At 36.9% G+C, this 25,717-nt stretch overlaps 1 protein-coding gene across 1 annotated transcript in view; it reads right to left on the bottom strand.

Annotated features, from left to right (window-relative positions):
• Positions 1–3,275: 3,275 nt before the first annotated feature.
• The window catches only part of LOC134791774 (uncharacterized), a 49,885-nt gene continuing 27,443 nt past the window's right edge, over positions 3,276–25,717 (bottom strand). Inside the window, exons 27-47 of the mRNA XM_063762929.1 lie at positions 24,770–24,971; positions 24,238–24,293; positions 23,882–24,110; positions 16,861–16,914; positions 16,168–16,319; positions 15,864–15,983; positions 15,443–15,658; positions 15,058–15,132; positions 14,747–14,939; positions 14,021–14,116; positions 13,326–13,462; positions 11,607–11,759; positions 11,145–11,278; positions 8,848–8,971; positions 8,318–8,442; positions 6,121–6,298; positions 5,755–5,842; positions 5,580–5,644; positions 5,340–5,499; positions 4,632–4,828; positions 3,276–3,396 (exon numbers count right to left, since the gene is read on the bottom strand). Coding sequence (XP_063618999.1) covers positions 3,280–3,396; positions 4,632–4,828; positions 5,340–5,499; positions 5,580–5,644; positions 5,755–5,842; positions 6,121–6,298; positions 8,318–8,442; positions 8,848–8,971; positions 11,145–11,278; positions 11,607–11,759; positions 13,326–13,462; positions 14,021–14,116; positions 14,747–14,939; positions 15,058–15,132; positions 15,443–15,658; positions 15,864–15,983; positions 16,168–16,319; positions 16,861–16,914; positions 23,882–24,110; positions 24,238–24,293; positions 24,770–24,971 — 2,871 coding nt within the window. The 3' untranslated portion in view covers positions 3,276–3,279. The remainder of the gene's footprint in view (positions 3,397–4,631; positions 4,829–5,339; positions 5,500–5,579; positions 5,645–5,754; positions 5,843–6,120; positions 6,299–8,317; positions 8,443–8,847; positions 8,972–11,144; positions 11,279–11,606; positions 11,760–13,325; positions 13,463–14,020; positions 14,117–14,746; positions 14,940–15,057; positions 15,133–15,442; positions 15,659–15,863; positions 15,984–16,167; positions 16,320–16,860; positions 16,915–23,881; positions 24,111–24,237; positions 24,294–24,769; positions 24,972–25,717) is intronic.

Raw genomic sequence — 25,717 nt, 5'->3', positions numbered from 1 at the left:
GCTAACGTCTCCGTTTTTGCGCGCGCTTTTGTTCGCGTGGTACAGGTTGCGATTGTGCTTGTTTAGTATGGTTTATTTATAGTAATAATAACTCAATGGGGAGTTCTAATAATTAGGAATAAATAATAACCATTATTCACTTTCGCTTCGCTACAAAAAAACACGCTAGGCGGATTCACTTTGTATAGGAAGGGGGAATACCAACTGAGATTACCGACTCTACATTATCCCCATCAAACGCACTGCTCATACTTGAACGAGTCGCGGTGAGTGTAAATAATAGATAACGGTCCACCAATGAGCTGTGGATGAGCAAAACGAAATCAATGTTAGCTATTTTGTTCTGCGTGCCGTGTCGGGTCGTGGGCGTAGGGGAAAAGGGAAAGCAGAGCCATTTCTTATACCTAAGAGTTTATTTGAGCTTAGCCAGAAAGGGTCAACATTCAAAAGTAATGTAAATGGGTCATTTTGCATTGACGGGTAAATATTGCCATCCAGCAAGAGCAGGCGTGGCTCACTCCCCGATTTCGTCGCTTTGCAACAGGTAGCTACAAGTACATCCGTTCCACACCAATCTTGGTGGCTAGCTATAAGCCGCGCGTGGCGCTGTCGCCACCTAGCGGCCATATCTGTCCTGATCGTAACAGACGCGTTTTGTTAGATAGTGAGTCTTCTGTACCTAGTACATATTATTTATTCTGTGGCAAGAGCAAGACCGACGGTATACTTTGGTAAATGGTAATCAAACCACGAATTCTCATAGCGAATTCTCCTGATCAAGTTTTTTGAATACGCATAATTTATACATATGGGCGCGAATAAATATCTAAATGTAAACCTTAGGATTTTCCTATAAATCAATGGATACTCATTGCCGTAAGTAATATTATTGGTCAAACTTTCCAAAGATACCATAAACATGTTTAGAACGCTTTTTCCTTGACTGAAATACCCAATAAAAGTGTAAACCTGGTAGTTGTAAAAACTGATTTTAAATCAAGTTGAAATTAAATAAAAAATCATAGGAATTGAATTGTAGTGTGGATTAGAGGGTATCCACTACCTATTTTGTTCAAATCGCAACCTTAGAGCTGGCATTAGTAAAAATACCTCTTCTGTCACAAAACATTATTAAATTGCACAATGGCGTATTTAAGTTTTAAGATTTACCTCCGACGTTTCGAGGACGGCGTGGTCCCCGTGGTCTCGGAGAAGACTGGCTAAAGTTGACATCAACATCTTCTAGCCATTAATTGAGCATCCTTTTAAATCCAATAGCTGCTCCACTGTTTTTGTCGCGCCCCATAGTCGATATTCGTCGGTCGGCCCCGCGTCGATTTGAATCCACGCCAGACCAATATTCAGCGGAGCGACAAATCAGCACTTCGATATTGCCTCCATTTGCTATCCAAATCAATATTATGGAAAATCGGATTTTTCATCGCGCCAAACCGCGAGCATTAAGTGAACCGAAAATGTTTAATGCTCAAAATGTATCGGTTTTTTCTGGTTCAGCAAATTTTTGTGCTAACGCGCGAAAGATGGTGAACCACTTGAACAAAATGGATTTATTTAAACACAATAAAGGTTTTATATTTAATAAAGGCTGACAATAATCTTTTGATAGGTACTTTCACATAGTATTATACTATTATGTTCCTCTTCATTGTTGTCGAGTGGTTTTTATCAAGGGAGGTCTATGTCGTGATTTTGTATGGCGCTAGACGTCCTTTTATATGTTAATCCCATAGTTTCCCATACTTTTCTATTGCCGATCACCAACAACGTACAGCATTTATGTGCCAGAATTCCAACTACTCACAGTCTTTTTGGTTGTTGCTAAAATATGTTTAGTATGTCTGTTTTCGTCATTGGTACCGTATTACAGGAGTATTATCGATGGAATATGACAAGTCTTTACATTTTTTGCCCTTTCCCCTTAATGTAACAATTTTTTCGAACCAAATCTTTGTATTTTGTTTTACAGGGGTTTCAATGTAACACTGATCATCTTATCAAAAATCCATTCCATCTAACTCCAACGCACCCTATTTCATTATTACATTTCAAGTTACCTACCTACTCTAAAACAAAATTAATTCAGAGATAGGTATTTTCGTATCTCGTTTCAAACTGAATTGATTATTTATACAAAATAACACGAATTTTGATTATTATTTATGGATGCGTACTGAGATTCTCAATAATATTGATTTCAAATTGTCTTAGTGCGTTTCTTTCGCACCAATTTATGAGTGCGAGCGAGATACATACACATACATTTAATATTTTAAATAAATTTGTTTCAAGAGCTACTTTTCTGGAACGTGTAGTGTAACTTACATCAACTTCCTTGTAATAAGATTATTGTTCGTATTTCGTATATATGTATTTAAACCATCGTCTTGATTGAAGCAAAGGAAAATCAAAAGTATCTACAATCGGATGACCCTTTTATTGCTAACAGATAGGTAGGCAAGAACCAGCCAAAATCACTATTATTCTCACAGGACATTTCCAATAAATTACCTTGAAAAAGGTTTTCTAATAAAACTCCTCGGTGACGATTGTCACGCCTCTATCTTGTCTTTTGCGTAGACCTACAGTAGTTACTAACATAACATGGATTGGATACTACGTCGTACCTAGATTGTTGAAGAATCAAGACGGCGAAGCGAAGTGACATTAGTTTGATAGTGATGCTGTAGTAATTTTTAGTGTGAAGAAAAATAGGAATGTACGTATTGGCTCATCGCATATTACGTTTTTGTTTTGCCTCGCTTTGACTGTACAAATAGTAAGAAAGACTATATTTTTGTCACGTCATCAAGGATTGTATCGTGGAAGGACTTGTAAAGGCAATCAAGAGTAACCAATGCAATGGTAAGAGTGCTACCTATGCAAGTTACCAATCTGTATAACTTATCTTCGATTATAGTGAGGCAAAAGTAATACCCCAACAAAGATTCATAAATACTAGGATTGTAGCCTATTGTTAGTAATAATATTACACTAATTAGTTACACATATTATTTATTTATAACACTGAGATTATTGCCACATCATCTGCTTATAACCTTACAATATAAATCTTAGACACAAATGACAGCACTCAAAAAATAGTAAACTAGTATAAATACTGAAGGTTTCCATGCAGAAATATCTTCTTAGTACCTTCGACTATCTAAAATCAAGTGAATACGGTATTTTCTGTGTAAAAATAACGTACAAGCATTTTGCTTATCGGTACGTGATTACATTACCGCATTTTATTACATTTTAGTTAGTAATACGAGCGAACAGAATGTTAGATCTGTTTGTAATACTATTTTGCGCTTCCGGAAAGTACGGCAATATGTGGATCCACGAGTCCAGTGACAGCGTCAAAATGCTTACCTGAAAAGATGTGTAATTTAATCTATACCGTACTCGTAATAAGTATATTTAAAATTTACTTCACAGAATTCATGTTTTAAGTAAGTACGTAGGTCAATAAATATAGTTAAACTGGACCTCAATTATATACTATAGAGTCTGTGCGGAAGGAGACGAGCCGTGGAATGTAAGTATGAGGCACAATACACGACTCTTATCTTTCCGAACAGACTCTACACAGATATATGTATAGCTATTCATAATTCTTTACCATTAGATCATACAAAGAAACTATATCAAATAGCAACTGGATATCGATTCCGTATTTATGCAAAATTACTTCAAGTCGATATTCGTATACCTACTTATGTAATTAACAAACGACAATAATAAAATTTCTCGCCGACACAAATCACACTTCTGTGCCTTGATTGTATTCCATCCGCCATTATTGCGTTCCATTATCTGACAACCTTTTGTGTAGGTTTTCGGTAGCGTAGAGTATGAATAAAAAGAACTGTCAATTTCGAGGCCCGACTGTACCCTCTTCAATTCAGTTCTTCACAAATTTACTACAATAACATAACCATTGATAGTTTATATAAAAAAACAGGTTAGACGGCCCGATTCGAACTTTAAGATACTTACGATACGATACGTTATATTACGGCTAGATACTATATCGATTAGATATGTCAGTGTCAAAAGTGAAGTTTTTGTTTGAAGAAACGTCACTTTTGACACAGATATATCTAATCCAGATCGTATATCTAGCCGTAATATTCGACGTATCTTAAAGTTCGAATCGGGCCAAGAGCTTCGCTTCATTCGCTTCGCAATCGTTGTTTGTTATTAAATGTTTGACAACACGAAATGGTTGGCACTTTTCATTTGTTCTAAAGATCTGAGACATCAACAGATTTCAAATTTCAACGTCGTACCTACGAAATGTGTTATGTAATATGTTAGATTATATTGGTTATTTCAATTACCGGCGACTTATCTATCTCGAGACAATACTGGCTCATCTTAGAGGTCTCTAAAAAAAGGTCGGCCAAATAATATGTTTAACCGTCAATGTAACTATCATTGACGTGAATTTAACTATTTCAACCGAAAACAAAAGATTATTTTACAATGTTTTAAATCGATGTCTACTGATCTCGGCCAAAAGTTCCTAACGGCGTTATTATACGAGAATCGTTATAAGCTCAAGGTTCGAAAAGAAACAGTGAACGACAGCGTCTCACCCTCACCTTGGTCTCAGCTCTGTAGGAGAAGCAGTGAATGATGCCACGGTGCAATCCCTGCAGAATCCCGAACACGTCTCCGGGCCCTAATAGTTCATGCGTGGTTTCCGTCAAGTCGGGCCGCACGGACACCACGGACACGGTGCCGGAGGACACCCAGTGCATGCGGGCGTCGCTGTCACCCGCTACTACTATGTAGTTACCTAAAACATAGTTTACATTTAATATACTCTTACTACGAAATATAGCTACCCTGTTTATTGATTCGACCTGAAAATGGAAAAGCAATACCTACTAGTGGCGGGGCGTTAAAAATATTCGCTAGGTATTTAAGTCGGAGTTTATTTGGCTCGCTGTTACTTTGGGATTTCTTGAATATAATTCCCAGCTGTCATTAAATGGGCAAGCCAGTGAGAATCTAGTTATACGTTTATTTTAACAGTATTTATTATGTCGAGTTCGATCTTACAAAAGCCTTGTCATCAGGAGGTTCACTTTACAATTTGGTTAAAACAAATACAACCCCGCGCAATCTATAATTCCCTTGACCTTAACATTAATGAATGATGAAAATTACTTATTTCTCTTTAGCTAAAATCTAATGAGTTATTTACGTTTAAAATGAGGACAGAGACAATTAAAAACAAAGTTCCTCGCGTTTTTCTCCTAAATCCTTTTTTAATGAAAGAAAAGCTTAATTAACTGGGGATTTACCAGGGAAGAATATTGTGTAATCCATGGCCACGGTGAGCTGACGAAGAAACGACTCCCCCGTGTCGGCGAAAACGTAGCAGTTCCTCAAATGTTGGCCGAACATTGCCGACATAAGGTCGCACCGTCTCACGTACGGGGTCTGAGCCAAGAGAGCTGGCAACTGCTTGATCAAACATTTAATGTCATTATTACCGCGACAAGTAACGAAATTATTTATTTAAAAATATTCTTGGTTAGTACCTGTCGTCCACGCTCTGTCACCCAAAGTTGTTTGACATACTTCCACAATTTTTGGGATTGGTAATCTTAAATGATAGAATAATTTTGTTAATCAGCCTCTTAAAATAAAACATGTAAGGTACTGGTAAATGATTAGCAGCTGGATTAAAAATATGTCGTTAAGTGAATCGTTTACCTGAAAGTCCTTGATTTTTAAGTACGTCCATAAGTTCTCCCGTTGCCTTTTCGTATTTAGTTAATGTATGTTCTTTTGAAAACGTGACCTAGATATAAAAGTTTGGTCAACATGTTAAGTTTTTGAGTTAAACCTAGTCTAAATTATAAATAATTTGGTTTTTGTAAGTAAAAATAATGTAATAAATATTATGACCAGGCGGTCTAGCAGAAGTTGCGTTATCGCGCCTGAGTTCATACTTGAAATCGCGCTTGATATATGGAGTCGCGCGCGAGAACGCAACTCATGCTTAGACCTCCTGTAGTGGTCAGCAAGGTGACCGTTACAAAGAAAAATATCGTATGAATAGCAGTTGCGAATATTTACCTGCATAGAAGTTGCGACTACCACAGCTGCCAGCACCTTCCCAGAGAGCAGACAAATGTTCTGAATTATCTCGGGAGTCAAGTCGTTGACCAGATACTCGTCGCCACCCGTAGCGGTCAGCAAGGTCGCCATCACATAGAAAGACGTCGTGTAGTCCCACACTTTGGTTGGCGTTTCTCTACAAAAATAAGGTAAGTAAATATATATTTTTTTCATAACTGGCAAAGCGATTTTCCGCAAATTTTATCCGTAGATTTTTGCGCACTTCTACTTTTTATTTAATTAGTTAAATACACATCCTCACCCCAGTCTCTACCGCTTTTCACTCATGTACGAAATGATTTTTGAAATAAAAAGGTTGTATTAAAATATTACTTAAGTAATTCTGTTTATAACCTGCACGCCTCGCCTTTGTTACCATATAAGTGGAAATAAGGATGCGTTCCAATATATTTGGGCACTTAGACCGTTACTATCAATTTGATGCTGAACGTACCAATACAACAAAGTTTTATTTAATAACAATAAGAAATAACACAGCTCGTAGACTCTCTGTATAATCAAAATCCGACTAATGATACAAACAAACGAGAATAATGGATTATCTTTGTAACACACTAATGTTAAATTCAACGAAGTTTATTTGAGGTATAGTTTAGAACGAGACAATACAGATTTCTTGCTTTGTCTTTATTAAAGAAACAAAAACTTTTTATGGGGACTCGTCCCTACATTTATAATCAATTTACAGTCTCGATGTATTTGATTCGATAAAATAACCTCTAAACGCTAAAATATTTTTATTTCCTAAGTATACGCCTCTGGGTACGTTATGGTGATTCACTTTTGTATGGAGAAAAAAAAGTTGTAATATTTTTCCTGACTTTGCTCACCAATGGAGTCTCCCCACACTAAAAACTATCTATTTCAATTTTCAAAAGAATCGAATAACGTTTAGAGGTTGCACAAGTTGAAAAGGTAGAGTGAGAACCCCATACATTGCGTGAAAATGAACTATGTTCTAAAATGACAAAATATAATGAACTGATACTAAAATCGAATGAGAAAACTGAATTTTGCGTCTAAAACACGATAAAAGCACTTTTCCTTTGGAAATAGGTGGAAAAACTGAAAAATCTTAATTAGAACATTTATCGAGTAACCAAAATCCAAGTTTACTATTAATTTTAAAATTTATTTATATGTAGAAGGTTCAGTATCACACTACTCTCTGCTTTGATGGTAGCCGCTTAAACCATTTTCTACCCTCCGATGTAGAGTCGTTGGTTATTTGAAAAATCTTTGTTGATGTTGTGCAACCTCTAAACGTTGACCGATTTTAATTTTTTTTAACGTATAATATTTTTTTATCAGTTAGAACAAGAATTCGAGCAAAGTCAGATGAAAATCGAAAATTCGGAAAAATGAAACACCCTAATGTACGTTTGCAAAATTATCGGACTTTCAATGATAATATTTATGAATTCCCAGGTAATTTACGATTAATACAATTTCTGTTCACAGCTTGTTAGTGATGAAAGAATAATTAAGTTTAAATAACGAATGCGGCTCGACCAGCGCATATTATTATACCACCATGTTTATCATATCTCATTGCAGGTATCAGCTTTATACCTATTATTAAGAAATACGCTGAACATATTTAGGGGTCAAATCGGTAGCTCTATAATTGACCTTCGATTAATCCGCACTGAATGCGATACAGTGTATCTATACAAGGTAACAGTTTCTCCAGAGATTTAGGGACACGTTGGATATTCAGCTACAAAGAGTTATTGATTGTAGAATAGGTCTAAAGTCAACGAAAAAATCATACCTTCGAGCTTGACAGTGAAAATAGATGGCGCCATATGGTCTGTGGTAACTGAATTGTGAAAAGTCAAAGTTGACAAGTAGAATGTACAATATGCAGGGCACCCTTGGAGCGGCTCCCGACCGATTACGTCATTTAAATTTGAATAATTATTTGATAATCAATATTTTTATTAATTGCATTAAAATCAAAATTCCAAGAACTCAAAAACGACGTACCTACGCCACTTGAAGAGTGCGTCATTATTTTTTTTATATAAAAAGGAAAAATGGAACAATTCACCACTTCCGACTCGAATTTGCGACCTCTTGGAACCTACAAGTATTAGAATACTAAATTAAAATAAATATAAAACACATTTACTCTTCAAGAAAATGCGTCTTGATCGTCCGCACGGTGCAGATGGGTTGCACGGCGATGATGACGAAAAGCCACAGGCACGTGAAGGTGTGCACGAAGAACACCACTGCGTGCACTGTCATCACCGCCTGTGCACACACACACACTTATCTATAAGAACATTAAATGTTTTTTTCTACCTAAAATATGTTCGATACATAAGTCCGGCTTATTTCCCTCACAAATTTGAAAAGTATTGTCACATCCGGAAGAAAGCATGAAACTTGGCATGCATGTAGCTTATGTAGGTAAGAAAAAATAGAAGAAGCCACTTGTCAAGTGGATCCTCTCCCACTTTTGTGTTCCATTTTTTAAAGGCGTTAAGAAAAAAAATTGAGCCCAATCGAGCATCAGGAAGCGATTCTAATTTAGCTTCCAATATTTGACTCACACACATATACTTAGTAAAATACTAACTACCTAACAAGAGTAAGTTAAATAAAATCTTGTAACTAACTTAATAATCAATACGAGAATGCGAGGCAGTAACACACCTGTAAGGTAGTAAGGTTATTTGTAAGAACAACCGATGACTTGTTATAAAACTCAAACAAGTATTTGATTCGGAACAGCTTGTTTGCTCTCAGGTAATGCATAGCCTTGATAGTTTTCCTGTAACTAAATGTTAAGGTCAATGTGGCTAATTCCGTCATAGGGGCTATTCCGTCCACTAGCGTTTTACTCGAACAACGAACAAGATTGATAATTTCGTCGACAAAGCAGCGATTGCTTTTCGTTTCAGCAATCAAAAGCAAATGTTTTTTTTTTTACGATTGAAAATCAAAGAAATATACGCTCGTGGACGGATTAGTCCCTATGACGGAATTAGCCACATTGACCTTAATCATTAATAGTTAAACATGAAAAATATTATTTTTAAAAATATATACACCAAACTCGGAGTAATTAACAATGGAGCCGCCATTAACAGGCGTTCCCCTCTGTCGAAAATAGGCGGCCAATGGTCAACCACATATCAACCATATGTATGGACTGACGTTTATCTGACATGACGTACCTATACATTTGATGTGCCCCTCCCCCGCAAAAAACGGCAGACTATTTTGTACCGAAAATTTTAGACATGGCGTCTCCGTTGGTTATATCCTCTAAGACACCAAAGGATATGTCCCAATTGATGCTAAGCTACGAGTAGGTATGTTAACCTATTGAGCGCTCTTAACTGGAGCTGTGAGATAGATTTTAGAGCACATTAATTTTATACATATGTCACCATACACTCTCGTCAGTTTATAATCTCGCTAGTTAAATTATAATATAAACTCGTCAGTTTTTTAGGAAAATTACAAACTAATCTAACCTACGTTAGATTGTAAACACGGGTTCACAATCTTACGGTTGTAATTATATGCCTTATTAACCATAATTTATAATCTGCTACTGGTAATAAGCTCTGGTAATATAATTATTATTAAAACAAGTTAAAGAGAATTCGGCGTAATGAACGCTATTAAATTTTTACACTCGTCGAAGCAAAAGGAAATAACGAGCATGTGTTTCCGGAAAAAAATATCTCGAATGATGTTAAAAAACCAGGTAAGTACGGGAAATAAAATCCAGGGTAGTGCATTTCAAAAATACCTTGCACGCTTCACGGGAATAGGTACTTTGATAAAATCTATACTAGTATCTGCGAGAGAAAAGTTGTTTGGGCTTAGAAAACAGTTTAGTAACATTAATAAAAATAATAAATGGCAACATCGCACGATAGTTCATAGACATACCTCGACACCGTATTGTATGTACTCAGTGAGTAGCGCCAATATTATTAAGCTTGTGCGACTTATATGTAGGTATAATATGTCGTGGCCAGATCATATAATTTGATCATATCATGAAATGCCCTTTTTGGATTGATCACTTCATGGCATGGTGGTAAGGTTAGGTTTGACTTTTTCATGATGTGGCCAACCGGTCAATTCAATGATTTTCACATCATGAAATGATCAATTCTATGACCTACCTGTATAGATAGGTACTTATAAAACAAAGTCCCCCACCGCGTCTGTCTGTTTGTGTGTTTGTATGTTTGTTCGCGATATACTCAAAAACTACCTGAACGGATTTTCATGCCGTTTTCACCTATCAATAGAATTATTCTTGAGGAAGATTTAGGTGTATAATTTGTCAACCCGTGCGAAGCCGGGGCGGTTCGCTACTATAGATATATATTACATACAGTCAAAGAATTTAATTTCCGACCCATTGTCACAGTGACGTGACAATCAATATGAAAGTCGCTAGAGACCTCATACTGTGATAAAGTACAAAATGGGTATGAAATTAAATTTTTTGACTGTACAATAAAAAAATAAACAAATTAAAAGGACAGTAATATTAACTTTCATGAAGGTGAATTCAATATAATTCTTGAAATACATATACTGTAAGTATATGCACATCCAAAATTGATTGCCCTTTTATCAATGAATTCCATTCATAATGTCCATGCAATTTTGTAGCTCGCAGTACATATATCTACGGATTTAACAAAATGTATATTGGTGTCTAATGTATGTACCTGTATTTCATTTTAAGCGGATTTGGGCCGGGAAAATATATATTTGCCTTTCGTTTGTATTTATATACGTTCTCACCTTTAGAGTATGCAACACGAATATTTGACTAGTACGAGTAGTAGACTAGTAGAGTATTCAATCGCAACATCGATGCAATTGCTAACTAAAGACACAACATATTTTTTCCGATATTGCTGGTTTAGTTAGGACAAGAAAAATGTTAATTGGAGCACTAAATCCAGTCGACTTACGGAAAACAAAATCCGAAGAGCATTAATGGGAAGTTAACGAACAGATCTGAGTAGAACAATATTGTATGTCTGTAGTAGTTTCTACGGCATTTGCTAGCGTCCATGATCAATTCGCCACGCTTGCTTGCGTACCCCTGAAAAAGTAACAAGTTCAATAAAATGAATCCTTTGTACATATGTGTTCGTATGTTCGCACCACAGATTCAACATTCCAGTGTCGATTTTAATCCTAATATTAAATAGATTTATAACTGAAAAAAAAATAAACTGAAGTAAATGCCCACTACTACGAAAAACTACCTAACTAACCACCTACCTAACTAAGAAAAAGTGACCAAGGCCTCCCCAGGCTGGAATCGAACCAGTTTCCTTAGCCCATAAGCTTAGCCCACCGTAGTTATTTCAGTTTATAATTTATATAGTAGTGTTTCTACTTGATAAAAAAAATCTGAAAAAAATTACCTCATGCATAGTCAAGTACATGTTCAGATAGAAATAAATGTCGAAAAATGCCAGCGCCCACATAATACCATAGCAGTCGTTTAGCGTAGTAATGCTGTAGAGAACCATCACGTAATTCGCCGTTGCCATGAAACTTGTCAAGTAGCCTCCCATCTGTAAAAAAAATCAAAAGTTATTAAACAGACTACCTACAGTACATACATACTTTTGAAACTGCATACATATTATGGTCGCGACACAGACCAACCACTTTTCAGTGGGTCGCACTTATCCCATTCATAGCGAAAAGAAAAGCATAAATGTCACTTTCTGACACCGCGCAATAGCCAGGCAATAGTATTCAGAAGATATTAAGAGACTCGCTATCACGTCGTTGTGGACGCGATAAACGCGACTTTAGAACTTCTGGGGCCCGTTTCTCAAAAACTTGTAAGTCCCTTTCTAACAAAAGCTGTCAAAAAGTGACATCCGCTTGTATTACAAGTTACAAGCTGTTATTTCGTATAACCTAGCTAGTTTAAGACGCCGCGATTAATTTTTAAACTTTGCAAGTGCGCCGCGGACAGAAAAAGATTGAGTACCCCTGGTACAGGGTGTAAGGACTACGCTTTGTAAAGAAAATAGTACCTATCTAATTAAAAACAATACGTTACCTAGCGTTTTTTATCACCGCCTGAATTAATGCCAAGTTACAAACCTCCGGCAAAATACTCATATTTTATTTCTTTAGCCGGTTTCGGGTACGTATAATTATTTAAAAGGGGAAAAGTAGCGGAGTGAGTGTAAAGGCTTAAAAGATAATCGGCCTGCTGACAATGATGAACGCGAGCCATTTCGGACTTTAAATGGTGTCGCCGGCCTCTAATCGAAGCGGGAATAACCAACACATTGATACAAGTTTCAAGTTTCTTTATTTGGCCAAGTAACAAAGGAACGTTACATCTAACAAGTCAAATACAGGTCATTGCTAAAACTAATCATGCAATGTCTTAATAGGTAGATAAAATAATATAAATCAAAATTTATTATTAACATAGTAAATGATCAAATAGGTAATACTGTAAGCACAGTAACGTTAATTTCTCAGTGCTGTGCCCTGTTTATCAAAAGCTTGTAATTTGTAATTCAAAAAGGGACTTCCACTTGTATTACAAGTTACAAACTTTTGATAAACAGGGCACTGGACACTAATATCTCAGTAGTTGCCATTTTTAATTACAAGTAATAAACTACTAGAATAAGGCTGTCAAGCAGGAAGTTTACCTTATCAAATGCTATTATACCTACACTCAGTAAACTGACTGACAATTAGATAAGTTGGATATTATGATCAAAAACCGATTATTCACAAATATCGCTTTGCATAAAATAAAAATACTCCAATCCAAAAAGATAAACATAACAATATAAGAGTCTGTACAGCACACATAGTTAAGAAACATGCGAACAAAATGCCTGCGTTAGGCAAAACTATCACTCTCTCTACTTACATCTTATAAAACAACGTCCCCTGCCGCGTTTGTCTGTTTGTATGTATATATGTTCGCGATTAAATCAATAAGTAGGTACTGAACGGATTTCAATATGGTTTTCATTTATCAATAGAGTGATTCTTGAGGAAGGTTTAGATGTATAATTTGTTAAGATTTAGTGTAACCCGTGCGAAGCCGGGGCGGGTCGCTAGTATGTAAATAAGTAGGTATAGAGCTAAATATTCACCAAATACATCCAAGTTCCCGGCCTGAACAAATTGTACACGTTTTTTTGGCTCTGCAGGGAAAACGCGCTCATCGTGCCCACCGACTTCGTCTGGCTCAAGTTCGACTGCGAATGGGCGGTTCTTAATGTTGAAGCAGCTGCGCACAAACAAAGTTTACTTCATAAGCAATTTCAAAGTTTCATAAGTATACTAGATTCTACTTGAAATGAAATACTTCTAATAGTATTGATTGGCAGCGCCATCTCTCTCGCTAACTCGGTATCACCTGAGATGATCCAGTTAGAAGGTCTGAACCGTACTGTTCTACTTTAGGGATGGCCAGGGGGCGCCATAAGCCTTCAGTAAGAAGTGCATATACTTGGAAAAATTCGACCTATGCCGCTGTGGCCCGGTGGCCGAATGGCACAGGCACCTGTCGCGATAGCAGGAGGACGCTGGTTCGATTCCAGCCTGGGGCACTGGAGGCCTTGGCCACTTTTTAGTTTATGACATTTATTTCTGTTTATACTAGATTGAATAAGCTGTATGATAGCAAGACAGGTACGTCATTGTAGTAATTTCTCGAGCGAAAGTACGCATTTATACTTTACTGTGGACGTCCACGGTAACGGCACATTTTACCGCCACGTAAATGTATAAGATTATGCAGTCTTTTTAGGGTTCCGCACCTAAATTTTATTCTTTTATTGTATACCTGAGTATTCAGGCAAGTCATAACGACTATCATCGGTCGTGCAGATGGAGCTGAATTTAGAGTCCATAGAGTATATATCGTCGAGTTCTGACCCTTCTGTAATCAGATAATGAGATAATTATTATGTTAATGAATTCGCAATAAAATGAATATAGACCTCGCAGCTTTCAAAATATTGTTACTTCTATAATTCACTGTTTATTTTATAAGTATGTTTGGTTTTTGTATAGATCCTTGATAACTAGATATACCGCTTAAAATATTCTATTTCGAATTTAAGTAGTCATATATTTTTTTTGTCGTATGTGTATCGCAAATGGGGAAGATGGCCGATGGGGTCGAAAAGTGCTCGAGTGGAGACCACGGACTAGCAAGCGCAGCGTAGGACGTCCACCCACAAGATGGACAGACGACCTTGTTAAGGCCGCCGGAAGTCGCTGGATGTGGGTCGCTTCCAACCAGTACGAATGGAGGTCCAAGGGGGAGGCCTATGTTCAGCAGTGGACGTCTTATGGCTGAGTCTCTATGAACTGGTTACATATCAGCTTTAAATATATAGACACCTAAATAAATAATAATAAATTTTCATAATGTACGAAATAAATCGAAACAAATATCAAAAAATCGCGGACCCGGACCGGTCCCCGAAGGCCAAAGAACAGTTTTACTGAAGATATTGATACAAATCAAATTTTCCCTCGCTCCAACATTAAGTTGAATCTGTACCTGAGTCAGAATCATCTGCGATGTTCACATTGATTGGCAGAATGTAGTCTTTCGACGTTTCGAACGCTTTGTTCAAGGGTTCCTGTATCTTGGGGTAGTACTTCACCAGGTTGAAGAACGTCTGGCTCGGGATGACGAGCAAATCGAGGCTCCGGCTTGCGTAAATTGACACTTCGGAACACGATATCGGATGCTGTTACCACAAAATTATTATTTATTCTGATGTAGGTACTTATTACTGTCATTTTCCAAAAGTATTTAAAAACACGCATTGTAATAATATGAAATTTATCCTTTAAGACATTCCTTACCCCAGTAAAATTCCCAAACATTCCGCCTGGTCCCATACAAGTGATCATTTCATTGTAAGAATTCATAACGTCAACCTGAAAAATATTATAGGTATCCACATATTATACTCTAGCGGCCCACCATACGAGTACCTACAAGGAAAATTGCCAATCGAATTTGAATCAAGCGTATTAGAAAATAGAGTTGAATTTGTTTTGTTTTAAAATCGAACGAAACAAAATAAAAGCAACTGCTCCATTTCATTAAGATTTAAATTTCAGTGGAGCTAATTTGTACTAGTATTAGGACATTAAACCCCAAGAGGTAATGGAGTATTTATGGAACGGTAATACATACCTTCAAAAAATTGAATGAATGGCAAACCCGCAATCCCAGCTTCCTTACCTTGCCCCGATAAATAATGTAAATATACGGTTGTACATCCTTGCATTGTATGACGGTTTCGGCCTTTAGGAAGTACATTTCGTTGAGGTGCTGAGTGATGACCCTGATGAAGGAGCGCTCCACTTTGCTGAAGAGTGGGACCTCGCGTAGGGTCCTCTCGTACATGAAGACGAGAGTGTCTTCCATTAATGCAGAGTTGAGTCGCCGGCATATTTGCTAGACATAGCCATACTTTATGTCAGAAACGATTAAAAGATTATTCGAGGTAAATTAAGTAGCCAGGTAATTCGAAAGAGTTCTTGATTATAGTTAGGATCAATCTTAGCAGCGTCGTTTAGTTTTTATCTTAGAGTGCGAGTGATGCGCATTTAGCATTATTCGTTGAATTTTAGTCAACTATCATAAAATTTTATCAGTTCACCTGAGGATTGCTTCCGTTGGTGCGTCGCCACAAATAATCGAAGTATTTTAACGTTCTTGCTGTTAGCATTGGATCAACGTTTTCTTGGTATAAAAAGTTCGCCAAGTCTGATGTTTTTTCCTGAAATAAAAATAATCACTTGTGTTTGGTTATTCAATATGCGAGTTTGAAAAAAAAAACAGTACCTACTTACAATATTGATAATGCATTTTTTTTTGGCGTAGAGCGGAAGCCCTTTAAAGGCGAAGTTAGGAATTTACGGGGATTTTATTATAGAAGTGAAATGCAACTATTTGACACTCACTATGTGATCAAGTAAGGCGTTGCCCGTTGAGGAGCGAGCGGACGCGACATATCCGCACATAAAGGCAAAATACAAGATAGTTAAGATTACAAGCGTTGTAGAGATGAGGGCGTCCGTCGTATTCACCGACATAGTAGGTGTGCATCCGCATCCTAAAACCAAGCCTCTATAAGTCATATTATTGTACACTGGCTGTTCCTTGATACAAAAATGCATGTCACGAAAGGCCCACTTAGACGGCGCGAAACATATGCAATATGCAATTTTCTTTACATTGTAGACTACAGAATTAAACTTAATTCATTCGATCGATCAAACACACCATTATGCCGAAAATTACATATCAATTCTATTTAAATGGGATTTCTGCGCGCCTGACAATTGATACAGGATCACCCACATATGTATGTATGACGTTAATTTTAAGACGTTTCGAAACATTTTGTGTCAAAAACCTCATTTTCAGACACAAAATGTATTTAATTGACCGGTGTTCAAATTTATAGGTACAATTTACATAGTAATTAGTGCACGATGCACCATGTGAAGCTAAATACAAAATTGCGTAGTCTTGAAAAAACGTACATAAGTTTCAACCCCATAAAAAAGTCAATTGATATACCTTAGAAGAAGAACTTAATTACTTATTTACATTTTACAATGGTTAAATGTGCATTAGCAAGTCATACTAACCCACAAAGGTTTTGAAACTGTGAAAGAACACTTTGACATACTCCTTTATTGCACCTAAAAGATTAAAGCAAAATGAAACTAAAAATAGAAATAACTAATAACGCATAACATATGTACGCCTCGCAAGTAACATACAAGCACAAAATGTTGTATTTCACTGAACTAAACGTTAATTACTTTTTAAATATTAATAGGTAGGTACAGCCCGGCAGCTTGAACATGTCATGCTCGCTTAATAGTATATTGTTAACCAAGGGATGAAAGGCACCCATTTCTGTCGAGGTAAAGAGATATGGGTATATTGGGTATAATAATGTCATGGGTCGTCTACGACGACTACGAGTAGTACCTAAGCGTTATTGAGTTTACTGTGAAAATACATATGTCGATTTGTGTAAGATGAAAATGAAAATTGATTTATTTAGGTATCAAAAATGCAGCTTATTGCATAGTAGAAGAGTATTAGATTTTAGGAGTAAGTATTATATTGTTAGACAGCCTAGGAAACCCTAAACTAGGTAAACCTGTCTTATAGGGAATGAAGATTATTCAATAATGTTTATTTATTTCTCATATATCAATGTTAATCCAAAATGCACGCTTTGCATGCCAAAAAAAACCTCAAGTGTGTGATTTGTGAAAAAAAAGAGATGGTATAAGTTTAATGTGGTATATCTGTCACATCGTAGTTCCGCAACAGATAAAAAGATATGAAATCGTTTTTTTATCGAAAGTGTTGTCTGTCGAGATATTTCTTACTCGCTACGTCTTACGTAAGCGAACAACTCGCGAACGCGGCGCGGCGCGGCGAGGAAGAAACAAAACGTTGATACGTATAGGTGTGTCCTACTCACACATGAGCGATTTAGACGCGAAGCGGCGCGGCGCGGCGCGGCGCGGCGCGGCGAACGCGCGGCGAACACGCGGCGCGGCGCGGCGCGGCGCGGCGAAGAAGAAACAAAACGTTGATACGTATAGGTGTGTCCTACTCACACATGAACGCGGCGAAGGCGCGGCGCGGCGCGGCGGCCTTGTCCGACTAGGGAGACACTCCACGATCGCAATGGCCGCACGCAGACACGGTTTATTAGTAAATTTGTATTTAAATTATGAGTAACCTATGTCTTTATGTGGTTATGCAAGTAAGTGCAGCGTTCTTCGTTGTCTAAAATTTTGGTTTACTGGGATTTTGATTTGGCACCGCCTTCAAAAACTAAGTACACAATTACCCGGGTGGTTATTAATTTGCTTATTAGGTACTAGCTTTTGCCCGCGACTTCGTCTGCGTGGAATTAGTAATTTGGGTACCATAATTTTTAAACAAATCTGCTTTTTATTACATCCTTCTTTTCGCCCCCAAAATGGATGACTAATTACAATTAGTCAAAAATGCGAACTTTCTTTATTTGTAACGAAATTAAGATATTATTTTCTTTTATTTATTTATTAATTTTGACGTGATAACGTAAGTTGATAAAGTTGAAAAAGTTGGAGAAGTTGAAGTTGGACAATTTAAAGTTGGAGAAGTTGAAGAAGTTGGAGAAGTTGAAGAAGTTCGAGTTGGAGAAGTTGAATTTGAAGAAGTTAGAGAAGTTGAAGAAATTGAAAAGGAGAAGTTGAAGTTGAAGTAGGAGAAGTTGTAGATGTTGGAGAAGTTGATAAAGTTGAAAAGAAGTTGAAGAATTTCGAGTTGGAGAAGTTGCAGTTGAATTTGAAGCAGTTGGAGAAGTTGAAGTTGAAGAAGTTGTAAAGGTTGGAGAAGTTGAAAAGGTTGGAGAAGTTGAAGAAGTGGAAAAGGTTGGAGATGTTGAAGGTTGAAGAAGTTGGAGAAGTTGAAGTTAAAGAAGTTGGAGATGTTGAAGTTATAGAAGTCTACTTCTTCAACTTCTAAGTTGAAGAAGATGGAGAAGTTCTTGAAGTAGATGTTGAAGTTGAAGAAGTGGGAGAAGTTGAAGTTGAAGAAGTGGGAGAAGTTGAAGTTGAAGAAGTTGAAGTTTAAGAAATTGGAGAAGTCGAAGTTGAAGAAGTTGAAGTTAAAGAAGTAGGAGAAGTTGAAGTTAGAGAAGTTGAAGAAATTGAAAAGGTTGGAGAAGTTGAAGTTGAAGTAGAAGAAGTTGGAAAAGTCGAAGTTGAAGAAGTAGGAGAAGTTGAAGTTGAAGAAGTTGTAAAGGTTGGAGAAGTTGAAAAGGTTGGAGAAGTTGAAGAAGTGGCAAAGGTTGGAGATGTTGAAGGTTGAAGAAGTTGGAGATGTTGAAGTTATAGAAGTAGAAGTTGAAGAAGATGGAGAAGTTCTTGAAGAAGTAGATGTTGAAGTTGAAGAAGTGGGAGAAGTTGAAGTTGAAGAAGTTGAAGTTAAAGAAATTGGAGAAGTCGAAGTTGAAGAAGTTGAAGTTGAAGAAGTAGGAGAAGTTGAAGTTAGAGAAGTTGAAGAAATTGAAAAGGTTGGAGAAGTTGAAGTTGAAGTAGAAGAAGTTGGAAAAGTCGAAGTTGAAGTTGAAGAAGTAGGAGAAGTTGAAGTTAGAGAAGTTGAAGAAATTGAAAAGGTTGGAGAAATTGAAGTTGAAGTTGGAGAAGTGAAGAAGTTGAAGAAGTTGAAAAAGTTGAAGCGCTTCGAGTTGGAGAAGTTGAAGTTGAATTTGAAGAAGTTAGTGAAGTTGAAGTTGAAGAAATTGAAAAGGTTGGAGAAGTTGAAGTTGAAGTAGAAGAAGTTGGAAAAGTCGAAGTTGAAGAAGTAGGAGAAGTTGAAGTTGAAGAAGTTGTAAAGGTTGGAGAAGTTGAAAAGGTTGGAGAAGTTGAAGAAGTGGCAAAGGTTGGAGATGTTGAAGGTTGAAGAAGTTGGAGATGTTGAAGTTATAGAAGTAGAAGTTGAAGAAGATGGAGAAGTTCTTGAAGAAGTAGATGTTGAAGTTGAAGAAGTGGGAGAAGTTGAAGTTGAAGAAGTTGAAGTTAAAGAAATTGGAGAAGTCGAAGTTGAAGAAGTTGAAGTTGAAGAAGTAGGAGAAGTTGAAGTTAGAGAAGTTGAAGAAATTGAAAAGGTTGGAGAAGTTGAAGTTGAAGTAGAAGAAGTTGGAAAAGTCGAAGTTGAAGTTGAAGAAGTAGGAGAAGTTGAAGTTAGAGAAGTTGAAGAAATTGAAAAGGTTGGAGAAATTGAAGTTGAAGTTGGAGAAGTGAAGAAGTTGAAGAAGTTGAAAAAGTTGAAGCGCTTCGAGTTGGAGAAGTTGAAGTTGAATTTGAAGAAGTTAGTGAAGTTGAAGTTGAAGAAGTTGAAAAGGTTGGAGAACTTGAAGAAGTTGAAAGGTTGGAGAAGTTGAAGTTGAAGAAGTTGAAGTTAAAGTTGGAGAAGTCGAAGTTGAAGAAGTTGAAGTTGAAGAAGTAGGATAAGTTGGAGAAGTTGAAAAAGTTGAAGCAGTTCGAGTTGGACAAGTTGTAGTTGAATTTGAAGATTTTGGAGAAGTTGAAGTTGAAAAGGTTGGAGAACTTGAAGAAGTAGATGTTGAAGTTGAAGAAGTGGGAGAAGTTGAAGTTGAAGAAGTGGGTAAAGTTGAAGTTGAAGAAGTTGAAGTTAAGAAGTTGGAGAAGTCGAAGTTGAAGAAGTTGAAGTTGAAGAAGTAGGAGAAGTTGAAGTCAGAGAAGTTAAAGAAATTGAAAAGGTTGGAGAAGTTGAAGTTGAAGTAAAAAAAGTTGGAGAAGTCGAAGTTGAAGTTGAAGAAGTAGGAGAAGTTGAAGTTAGAGACGTTGAAGAAGTTGAAAAGGTTGGAGAAGTTGAAGTTGAAGTTGGAGAAGTTGAAGAAGTTGGAGAAGTTGAAAAAGTTGAAGCAGTTAGAGTTGGAGAAGTTGAATTTGAAGAAGTTGGAGAAGTTGAAGTTGAAGAAGTTGAAAAGGTTGGAGTAGTCGAATTTGAAGAAGTTGAAGTTGTAGAAGTTGAAAAGGTTGGAGAACTTGAAGAAGTTGAAAAGGTTGGAGAAGTTGAAGTTCAAGAAGTAGGAGATGTTGAAGTTATAGAAGTAGAAGTTGAAGAAGTTGGAGAAGTTGAAGAAGTTCGAGTTGGAGAAGTTGAAGTAAGAGAAGTTGAAGAAGTTGAAGAAGTAGACGTTGAAGGACAGTTGAAAAAGTAGGAGCTGAAGTTGAAGAAGTTGAAAAGGTTGGAGATGTGAAGTTTAAGAAGTAGGAGAAGTTGAAGTTAAAAAAGTTGGAGAAGTTGAAGTTGAAGTAGGAGAAGTTGAAGTTGAAGTAGTTGAAAAGGTTGAAAAAGTTGAAGAAGTAGGAGAAGTCGAAGTTGAAGTTGAAAAGGTTGAAGAAGTTGAATAAGTAGGAGAAGTTAAAGTTGAAGACGTTGAAAAGGTTGAATAAGTAGGAGAAGTCGAAGTTGAAGTTGAAAAGGTTGAAGAAGTTGAATACGTAGGAGAAGTTAAAGTTGAAGACGTTGAAAAGGTTGAAGAAGTTGAAGAAGTAGGAGAAGTTGAAGAAGTAGGAGAAGTTGAAGTTAGAGAAGTTGATGAAGTTAAAGAAGTTGAAGTTAGAGAAGTTGAAGTAGGAGAAGTTAAAGTTGAAGTTGAAAAGGTTGAAGAAGTTGAAGAAGTAGAAGTTGAAGAAGTTGAAGTTGACGAATTTGAAAAGGTTGGAAAAGTTCGAGTTGGAGAAGTTGAAGAATCGTTGAAGAAAAGGTTGTTGATTCCCCATACAAACTTCCACCCCCTTTTTCACCCCCTTTAAGAGGGATTTCTGGGATAAAAAGTACCCTATGTCCTTCCCCGGGACTCAAACTATCTCTATACCAAATTTCATGAAAATCGGTTCAGCCGTTTAAGCGTGAAGAGGTAACAGACAGACAGACAGACAGACGGACACACTTTCGCTTTTATAATATTACTAGCTTTTGCCCGCGACTTCGTCTGCGTGGAATTAGTGACAGCAGCTAAACTAGGTATGGCGCCTGGATAATTCTAATAGCAATGATTCAATTCGCACATTGCTTGCTTCAATTATTAGGCAATTCATTAACTCTTTCAATTCCACCCCCCTTTGCACTCTCTTCAGGGATGATTTCCGACATAAAAACTATCCTATGTCCTTCCCCGGGACTCAAACTATCCCTATACCAAATTTCAACTAAATCGGTTCAGCGGCTTAAGCGTGAAGAGGTAACAGACAGACAGACAGACAGACACACTTTCGCCTTTATAATATTAAGTATTGATATAGTATGGATAGTATGGATTAATTACGTTTTGGCAGAAATTGGCTTTACGACGGGATAGGGACTGGACAAGGATAGGGGTGGGGTCTGGGTATATAAAAAAATATTTTGTGCTTTTCAGTGGGTTGGGTTTTTGAAAGGACCTCAAAAGGAAACAACGGAACCCTTATACCCCTTATAGGATCACTCGTGCGTCTGTCTGTCTGTCCGTCTGTCACAGCCTATTTTCTCGGAAACTACTGGACCAATTAAGTTGAAATTTGGTACACATATGTACATTAGTAACCTAAAGATGGACATTTTTTTATAATTTTAAAATACATAGGTTCGAAGTTATTTAAGAAAATAGCCAAAAAATGACCATTTATCTCCAAAACTACTGGGTCTAAAATATTGAAAAACAATATATACAAAATAGTTCTTTACCTATAGATGACAGGAAAACCTATTAGAAATGTGAAGTCAAGCGTGAGTCGGAATTATGTACGGAACCCTAGAAACGCGAGTCTGACTCGCACTTGGCCGGTTTTTTTAAAGAAATTATATTAAGTTATTTTGCTTTTATGTTTGTTTTTTTAATTGATTTATTTATATTTTTACTTTTTTATTTCACGTTATTTATTTTTGTCTCATTATGACGATCGATTGATCTTGCTGCGCGCTCGTAATACAGGGACCCACTCCCTCTCCCACTCGCACTCGCACTCGCACTCTCAATCCCACTGAAAACCGCATCAAAATCACGGACAAACATACATACATAAATACATACCGGTCAAACTGAGAACCTCCTTTTTTTAAGGCGGTTAAAAACGAAAGTAGTTGCTCTTTTCTGTGACCTAGACTTCGCAATTAGCTTAAAAAAATTAAAATAATTACATTAATTACTTTGCCGAATCTTTATTACAGCGAACTCAGAATAGTCGTAAGTGCCATAGACGCTACTGGAGTTAAGTCTTTTATGTCAATTTCCGCGAATTTATATATTTTTTTAGTTTTGTGCCTATAGATTACAGGAAAACCTATAAAGAAATCAAACGGGAGTCGACTAATCAAATCATAGCCGGTAATTCTATATACGCCACGCCTCTAGCCGCGTCATATTCGCGTCTAAAAATCAAATGGATTGATCGCGCCCGTTCCGCGCCGCGCCGCGCCGCCGCCGCGCCGCTTCGCCATCGCGTCAAAATCGCTCACCTAGGACACTTCCATATGCAACAACGGTTTGTTTTTTCCGTGCCGCGTCTCGCCGCGCCTCGCCGCCCGACATTCGCGTGCAAATCGCGCGGCGCCGCGTTCGCAACGAGATCGCTTACGTAGGACACTTCTATGGGCATCAAAGGATTGATTTAGCCGCGCCGCGCCGCGCCGCGCCGCGTTCGCGCGTTGTTCGCCTACGTAAGACGTAGCGTTAGGATTCCGCTTACTAAGTAAATGGGGCTGTTTTAAAATTGTACAAGTTATGATAATATAGGTACTAAGTATTAAAAATAATATAAAATATTATATTGAGACCTTTTAAAAACCCGTTACATTTCAATCAATCAATAATCATTTATTTCGAACAAAAGGCCATATATGTTAATAACATACTAATACGATGATACGATGGATCTTGTTATCCGAAATAAATATATTAAATAAAATAAATAATACTTAAATCTAGGGTTAGTACAAACATAACATTGAAACAGATTTTTACACAATGGGGCATGGAGCTGCACCCAGTACTTTAATCATGGTGAGTCCCACCGGTCGGCCAACGTGCACATGATGGTATTCGAGTTGGCATTTTTTTGTATTTTGACATTTGTCTGCACTTACCTCCAATGTTATGATTCGAGCCGTGCATAACAATAACCCGTGAACAATTAGCCATGATATAATCCGTCCCATTTGGAAGGTAGGGCCTACAAAACGAGATGAAAGAAAATGCAGATGCAAAATTCACAATCGTCAATGCCGCTGGCAAAAATTTTAGTAAAAATATCAATTGGTTAGTCTGCATTATGTCTTCTTCCCAGTAATTCACTGCAGCCACTATTCTGGTTAGCTGAAATTGTAATAATTAGTTTATCAAACGGGCAAATCGTCTGCAAAGGCAATTAAACTGCGTTGTTTTAGTGGGATTTAAGCCCATGCATTTTGGGCTTATAATATAAATAAATAGGTAGTCATACCTGCAACAATTTGTTCAAACGATACTTATCTAAATCTGCTTGATCATTTATAAGGCCTACCTGGAATATGAAGCAATATTAAAAAACACACTTAAATACTGAACATAACCTACAAAACTACATATTATATAACAATGGATAAAGCGCAAGCATTTACATTAAATTAGCATGTACATTATATATTATACAGTGTTCCCAAAACGGAACATACACTGTCCCGAGTTCGAACGTTCGAGTCGAGTTACGTGACATATATTACGCAATTAGAGTTTCGAAAATATACATATTTTCAACTGATTAACGTTGCGTGCTCAATACAAAAAAAATATATAAACTAGGCTTAGATATTTTTATGAGCTTATACTATAAAACCATCGCTCCACTAACAAACTGATTGTCTCAGTTAAGCTATAGTGCTGTATTTACCCCAACTCTTGATTCGTACTTGGCAGCATGACACAATTATTTTACATCGCACCTTAAGTGAATTTATTAGGTTTACCTTAGTAATATAAATAAAAGATACATTAACTTACAAAACGGGATAAAGGAAAACAGATGATAGCATCCAAAACAAATCCATGTTTTAGGTATCGTGATATAGTATTTAAAGGATGAGTGATTAGAAGAGATCGCTCATCGTAATAAGCCACATATGCCATTATCGCCATGTCAACGTACAGTAACATGTCCACGTAATAAACCTCATGGGTACGAAATTTACTGTAAGACACCTGAAAACAAGTTTAGAGTAGTACTTTTACTGCCTTACTTAACATATTATTATCTTCAACCCTATTGATGACATTGTTTGGCTAATGAGAGTGATGACTAGATGAGAGTCTAGTCAAGACGTAGCGAAATCCGTTGCCATACGTCTGAGGCGTGCGATGACCAAATATAGACTTCCGTTAACATATTTCATTTGATTGGAACCCGCTCGGAACATACCACACGAGAATTCTATGCAATAAAAAAGTTTGTATGTACAGAACTACAGACGGTGCTACACGGACTTTTTTTAATTTATGTTTGTTTCCAAACTGGAGATACAATTGAGTAACTTTTTCATAATTTGAACAATGCTACAAATGCTAACAGCTGATTTCTGGAATTTATGTCTCCTGAGGGACTTCTCAAATGAGAAAATAACATAATACCTATTTAATTTAGATAGGGCGTTAGCGCTTGCTTGCTTAAGTTATACCTATAAGTATATTTATATATAATATGGAACCGGATTGTGAAATAAATATTTTTTTTATAAATTATAAATATAATACAAGAGAACAATGCACCATGATATCCATGACTATTAAACAAATGAACTGCTCTCAGTTTACTTTACCTTTTTCGAGTGAAGCAAATCTGTAACTATTCATGAAAATCACGCATCTCGCTTAATCGATACTCACATACTTACCTACGTGCTGTGTTTGAAGTTTAAAGCATGTATTTGTTAACTTAGCGCCACTTGCAC

The sequence above is a fragment of the Cydia splendana genome, chromosome 6 (assembly GCF_910591565.1).
Source record: "Cydia splendana chromosome 6, ilCydSple1.2, whole genome shotgun sequence".
NCBI lineage: Eukaryota > Metazoa > Arthropoda > Insecta > Lepidoptera > Tortricidae > Cydia > Cydia splendana.
The sequence above is the reverse complement of the archived record's forward strand: the minus strand, read 5'-3'. Positions and strand labels throughout refer to the sequence as shown.